This window comes from Lactuca sativa, chromosome 7, assembly GCF_002870075.4.
Source record: "Lactuca sativa cultivar Salinas chromosome 7, Lsat_Salinas_v11, whole genome shotgun sequence".
NCBI classification, from domain to species: domain Eukaryota; kingdom Viridiplantae; phylum Streptophyta; class Magnoliopsida; order Asterales; family Asteraceae; genus Lactuca; species Lactuca sativa.
Genome location: NC_056629.2, coordinates 7800291 through 7806879, shown reverse-complemented (window position 1 = coordinate 7806879; position 6589 = coordinate 7800291). Strand labels below are relative to the sequence as shown.

The 6589-nt window shown below is 31.7% G+C and overlaps 1 protein-coding gene across 1 annotated transcript; it reads right to left on the bottom strand.

Moving 5' to 3' along the window:
- Window positions 1-453: 453 nt before the first annotated feature.
- Window positions 454-5510, bottom strand: LOC111912848 (lysophospholipid acyltransferase LPEAT2). Its single transcript, XM_052765262.1, has 14 exons — window positions 4862-5510; window positions 4543-4723; window positions 4409-4468; window positions 4069-4232; window positions 3898-3961; window positions 3299-3367; window positions 3074-3169; window positions 2625-2669; window positions 2447-2517; window positions 2118-2184; window positions 1722-1772; window positions 1117-1227; window positions 965-1012; window positions 454-722 (listed from the first exon to the last, which is right to left on the bottom strand). The coding sequence occupies exons 1-14, from the start codon at window positions 5377-5379 to the stop codon at window positions 558-560; spliced, it is 1710 nt and encodes a 569-aa protein (XP_052621222.1). The 5' UTR covers window positions 5380-5510; the 3' UTR covers window positions 454-557.
- Window positions 5511-6589: the final 1079 nt, after the last annotated feature.

The window sequence follows — 6589 nt, the reverse complement described above, 5'->3', positions numbered from 1 at the left end:
ACTTACTCAAGTTGTATACTAAGATGTGTTTTCATAGCTTTATATAATTCCACAATACAACCTCTCATTCATTTCCAATCCACAACATACATAAACTTCTTACAAACTAAACTCATAACGTTGCAAATGTTCTTATAATGCAAACTTGAAGTCTTGGGTCTTGCATACACCATCCATTGCATCCCAAAAGCATTGGGGCATGTTTACGATGACATGAACAGCATTGTTGGAGAAGAGCAAACAATATCATCTATTTTTGAGAAACGATTTTTGATCAAAAGTCAAACATAACTACAATCATTCTTTTCTTTAACTATACTTATATTTAATCAAAAAGTCAAAGTAAAAAAAAAATCAAAATTCATGAATACATATTTCACAACCAATATACTATAAAGAGATATCACTTAAATCCCTCCCCTCCCCTCCCCCCCACTAAAACCAAAACACCAATGAGTAATTACTTCTTCAAAGCTATAATGAGTTGTAAACCATGCCTAGAAACTTTGTACATTCCTTCAGCACAGCCATATAATAAAAGAAAAGAAGAGGACACATCAAACCATTTCCTCTGAACCTGTTGCTGCATTCAAGTCTTTATGCATGAAGTGGTGATTAAAATGTGCTATGAGCAATGGGTTTCTTCTTAAGCAAGTAAAGAAATCATCCTTGCTGATCCTACCATCACCATCCGTGTCAAACAAATCAAAGAGGGCGTGTATCTGCATTTACATATTTTATTTGAGCACTCACTTTCCACACAAAGAATCATTAGTTAGACTCTGTTTGTTTGTTACACACGACTGGACATGCTTTTTAGGGCTATTTTCAATCACAGATATAAAGAGGGCATTCACTGTCTTTTGCCTATTGACATCAGTCAAATGCACACACACAGTGCTATTTGTTTTGTCATGTCATGTTATGTCATGTCTGTGTAACAACAAACAAACACTATATTAACCTCGCTCATGGCCAAGTTAGGAATGGCTGGGCTTGTGGAACCTCCAAACTGTTGATTGTTCACAAGGAAACAGATTAGAAAATGTTTTTAAGGTTGAAAAAGAATTTATAAAAAAAAAATGCATAGATACAAAATAAACATAAAATATTTACTTCGAGCATGGAAATGTAACCATCTTTATCCTCATCACTTTCGTTAAAAGCCACTTCACATGCTCTTTGGAATAATGGTAGCTTCAGAACATGGGCTGATCCTACCAAGAACTGCATGATCCAAATAAAAACAGCCATGGTAAACAAACAAACGGTGAAATGGGACCCACAAATGTATAAAACAGAATAGATATAGAAATAGAAATACCACTTAAAAACATGACCTATAACTAAGCTTCAATGCATTTTTTTTGTGGGCCTAACAGTGTGTGGATATAAATTAAGATGGGCCCACAAAATGGTCCTGACAAAAACTCCTTAATTCATACAAAAACAGCTCTACAAGCGTCTTGAAATAGAAAGAAACAGACCCCACAATGAATGCTGCTGTAAAAGCTTTGCTTCAATTTGTAGGCCCCATTTATATGATATAATATATCATAATAAATGAAGGTAAGACCCACACAATAATGGTTTTAGTCATTTTATCAGTAACTGCATAACGCAACATAGCAAATAGAAACAGGCCAGTCTAAAAGACACTCTTGTCTTGTGGGTCCCCTTTTTGTGATTTAGTATAAACTGAAATAGTAGATCATGGTTACCTCTTTAAATGTTATAATTCCGTACTTCTCAACATCAATGAATCCAAAAATCTGGAGAAAAGATGAAAACTTCAAGTCATCAATGGCAGAAACGCAACACAATATATTCAAAAATAACACTCGTTTATTTTTCTATTAGGTTAACTTCAAATGTTACAGAAATCACACTTTCAATTATATAAATTGATAAGCAGTGTGTTGGATTTTTGAGAAAAGAATCAATAAATGCATCAAAAGGTATGATAATATATTGCAACTTGAAAAAGGATTTGTTACGCTTTGGTAGAAGAATATATAATAGTTTATAATTATGAATTTGTTAAATATGAGTTTTGACATTTATTAGTGAAAAAAGAACAACTAATAGAGTACAAATGGAAGTAGTTTTTTACTGACCTTTGTGGAAAGGCTACTAGGCTTCAATCTTAAAACCCTCATGAAATCTTCCATGTTAACACATCCACTGTAAATGAAATGCAACTACTTTATATAAATATTGTTAAACTGATGAATCTTAACTCTTTTAAGTGGGCAATATTAAAAGATTATGTGAAACATTCACCTAATCCCCCCCTACTATTGCAAATTAAATGAATGTAATTTGTGTAACAAGAGTTTTCTTATGTTTGAAATGATAGTTAAATCCCACCAAACATACAAAGGTCTTTTTTTTTCTAAAATCTTTTGTATATAAAAAATTGATAGGATGATATACAGAAATATACCTGCTATCTGGATTCATTGCAAGAAATCTATCCAAGAATTCTACAGCTTCTGAAGAGCTCAAATGACATAACTAGGGACACAAATTCACCTCAATTAAGCAATTTTATCAAACACTAGAAAAAGAATATCATTCCTATATTGGAAAAAGAAACTGCAAGCTAGGCCACAAAAACTCACTTTTTGAATTTTTGCCATTTCAACCATAAAGGGTGACAAACTTTCCTGTAAAAACAACAAAATCTGGTTAGAATTTTAAAATATGGACATAATATCTTAATTTCACCAACAAGAAAAAGTGATACATATGACCAAAACCTTCATGGGGTAATTTTGTCTTTTTGCCCATCTTTAAGGCATTTCTAAACAAACGGCATTGCTTATAGCAATGACAATAATATTGAAAAAAAAAAAAAAAAAAAAAAAAAAACTTCCTCTTTTACTATGAAAATTGCATTGTTTATTAGACAGATGGTTCTAGAGAAGTGTTGGGCTATTTCTGAAATGTCCAAAATACCCTTCAAAATGACAAAATAAAGAATTATATATATATATATATATATATATATATATATATATATATATATATATATATATATATATATATATATATATATATATATATATACCTGTCCAGACTGAACTGCCTTTGAAAGAAGTGCATAATCAGCAAAAGAATGGTATGTTTGTACAACATTTAAAGCAGAGGCCATGGCTCTTCCAGTCTGCAAAAACACAAATGTTATTTTGAAATAAAATAATGGAACTTTAAAATTAATAAATCACTATAAAATAAAAGAGTAGAAAAGCTATGAAACTGTGGTTATAACTTATAATAGAAAAGACAAACTTACCCTCTCAGCAAAACGTGCAGCGCTTTCCTTATGATGCTGTGAGGGCGACATAACAGGAAGATATTCAACCTGATTAATTTGCAATAAAATAAAACAATATTATTTTTTTAAAATTAATTCACATCCCAAAAAAAAAAAAAAAAAAAAAAAAAAAGCTGGCTTTCTATTAAGACACTAACCCTTCTTTTTTTTTTCCTCCTAACTCCTCCTCTCATGTTATAATTGATGAATATTGTGAAATTTATTCTCTTAAAAGTAAGGTTAAAATGGTCATTTAATTTCATTAACATGGTCTATTCGGTCTAAAACAGAAACAGAGCTTAAGATATACATCACTTTATCCATAAAGACATCATTACCCATTCATCCATTTTATCCATAGAGGACTTAATAGGGATAAAAAAAGAAACAACACCTAAATGTAATAAAGTCTTTTCCCCATTAAGTCCATTAAGACTAGTTTCTTATTTTCCCCATAAATTATTGTATGGATAAATGACGCCTGTCTTGAGAAACTGTTGCAAATGACAATTTTACCCTTCTTTTTAGAAAAAACGATTCATAAAAAATGACAAAAACAGCACTTTTGAAGCATATACCTCCATGAAATTGTGGAACTGCATGAACATTCTAAACATGAGTTTCGCCAAAGCAATATGACCCCTACAACCACGTGATGCACAATTTAAACATCATATCATATAAATTATTTTAAAAAAAAAAAAAAAAAAAAAGAATTTATATGTGAGAGATTAGATTATGTGTATTACCATGATTGGTCAAAATGAATATGAGGATATCGAAGGACCACTGGTTGTATAGAATAACCAGGAATAAATGCACCGAGTTGAAAAGAAATAAGCTGCCTTCCATTTGTTGTGGTTCCCTCAGGAAACAAAAGTAATCGAGGAAATCTACTGCCTGAGGCTTTTCTCTGTATTCAGATCCTTAAAAGCAAACATCTGTATCAAATTGCTTACATATACATACAATACAAGACTTCTCATTTTTAACGTTTCTTTGATTCTTTAGATTTAATTTACCCATAACAACAAACACATCAAATAAGGAAATTGGGGGTGAAATAGATGATGAACGAAGGCTTGTTACCTTTATTTCGTTTACAGCATGCTTCCGTGATTGATATGAGAAACGATTCACATATATTACCTGAAAAAAGAGAAAAACAAAATTAGATGGAAAAAAACTGCAAAAAGATTAAACTTTTAATGATTTTTATTTACCTGCATAGCTCTAATTATGGTTCCAACAAAGGGCATAGAATCATGGGACTCAGATGCAACGATTGTTGGAGAGCATTCATAGAAAAAGTAAATTGGATCAATGTATGATACATGATTAGCTACAATGATAGGAGCGGCATCCCTTGGAGCAGGCTTCCCCTTCACTTGAATCCAATGGTAGCTGCAACATGCAAACAAATTGCAGGACTGATAAAATTACAAGAAAAATATGCTTGGAACCCCAATAAATGCAGCCGCATATAAGTTCAGATAACGACATATATGTTTGCGCAATTAATGAACCTTGATGTGATCTTACCCGAACGAAAACAGAATTCCCCTTGCACACAATCGGGTGATCCACATAACCCTACATCTCCATCTTGGCATTGGATTCTGTTTGTCTTTCCAACCTTGTAAAGCACATTTTGTCGCAATATACCCGATTATTATACACAATCCAAACAACACAAGCCGAACCAAAGCTATAGGCACACAAATCAACATCTTGACCCATTCGTAAACCCCTTCAATCTTCGCCGTTTGGTTTTTAAACGGATCCACCGTGGTTGACCCAGAAGCTTCAAATCCATCAGACCCAATAATCGCATATGGGTTTTCATAGGTTCTTGTGGAATCATCATCAAAATTGGATTGGGTGGCGAAACGACTTGATATTTGATTTGTGGGTATTCCAGATTGAAAATAGCCGACTTGATCATTGATGGTTATGGCGACTTGGGAAGGAGAGTTGTCATCGGTGAAGGTATGCGTGAGGGCGCTGGCGTCGAAGGCAGGTAGTATTAGAGGGCGTTTGAGATCGGTAGCCGCTGCCATTGTTGGAAGGTCATCAAATGGAGGGATTTTTTGGGTCAAAAAGTTGAAAATATGACAAAAGGAAAGAGGGAATTCAGATTTCAGAGGCCATCGAGTGTTTCTTGGGGTATTTTAAATTTGCGTCAATGGTTGTGGTGCATTTGGATGTTATATATTTTCTCAATGATCGCGTCTCCAATGGGGAGAATCTTTCTTGCATGTCATTGTCTATTTGTGGTGAATTTACAAGAATATCCTTGTGCTTTGACTTCATAATTATAGGTACCTTCTAATTGTTTCTCATGATACACACAAAATACATGTTATATTCTCCTCCTTAATTTATCTTCGTTTAAGTGAACATAATACCGTCTCTAACATCCTTGTATTATATGGGTCGGTTAAAAAATATATATATCAAAATATAAAAGTTAAGTATTTTTTAAAATAAAATAAGAAATAAAAAAAAGTATTAATATAAACGATAAGTATTTTTTAAAATAAAATTTTGAAATAAATAACAAAAAGTTATTAATTGCAATCACTATCACACTTATTATATCTAATACTTTACATATATAAATAAATATATTATATGATTTTTTAATATTAAAAACTGAATATATATATATATATATATATATATATATATATATATATATATATATATATATATATATATATATTAACATTTGGATATTGTTTATTTTAAAAATATCACAAAATGACAAGTATTAAAACTAATAAGGAATTGACATGTGGCAAAATAAATCTTCATTTATTATAGTAGATTTGATCAAATATAAGCACTTTTTTTCAGTTAGTTACATTTGTTTTCTTTCATTGATTTTATTATATGTTCAAAGTTCTAAATAACGTAAGGTGTGACTTGACGGCAATGTCAAGCCTCAAACTGTTCCTAGTCTTGGCAAGTCACGTCGTTTGTAGGACGTGACTTAAGGCGGCAATTTTGTATATAATTAATATTTTTATATGTATTTTATATATATATATATATATATATATATATATATATATATATCATGGTTGTCAAAATCGCGATCCTGATCGTAGGATCGTACGATCCTAGGTATGAAAAACGATCCGGATCGTAAAAGGATCGTATTTGGGGTAGGATCGCAGGTAGGATCGTAAGATCGTAGGTAGGATCGTAGGATTGAGATCCGATCCGATCCTACCTTCCTTTATTTTTTATTTTTTATTTTTTGCA

Bases quoted from the DNA above. Each gene is read 5' to 3' on its own strand.
- LOC111912848 (XM_052765262.1), bottom strand. From the start codon at position 5,379: ATGGCAGCGGCTACCGATCTCAAACGCCCTCTAATACTACCTGCCTTC. The intron at 3,170-3,298 runs GTAAGTTTGTCT...GTGTTTTTGCAG, and splicing joins CTGCACGTTTTGCTGAGAGG to ACTGGAAGAGCCATGGCCTC. The intron at 2,518-2,624 runs GTGAGTTTTTGT...TTGTGTCCCTAG, and splicing joins AAATGGCAAAAATTCAAAAA to TTATGTCATTTGAGCTCTTC.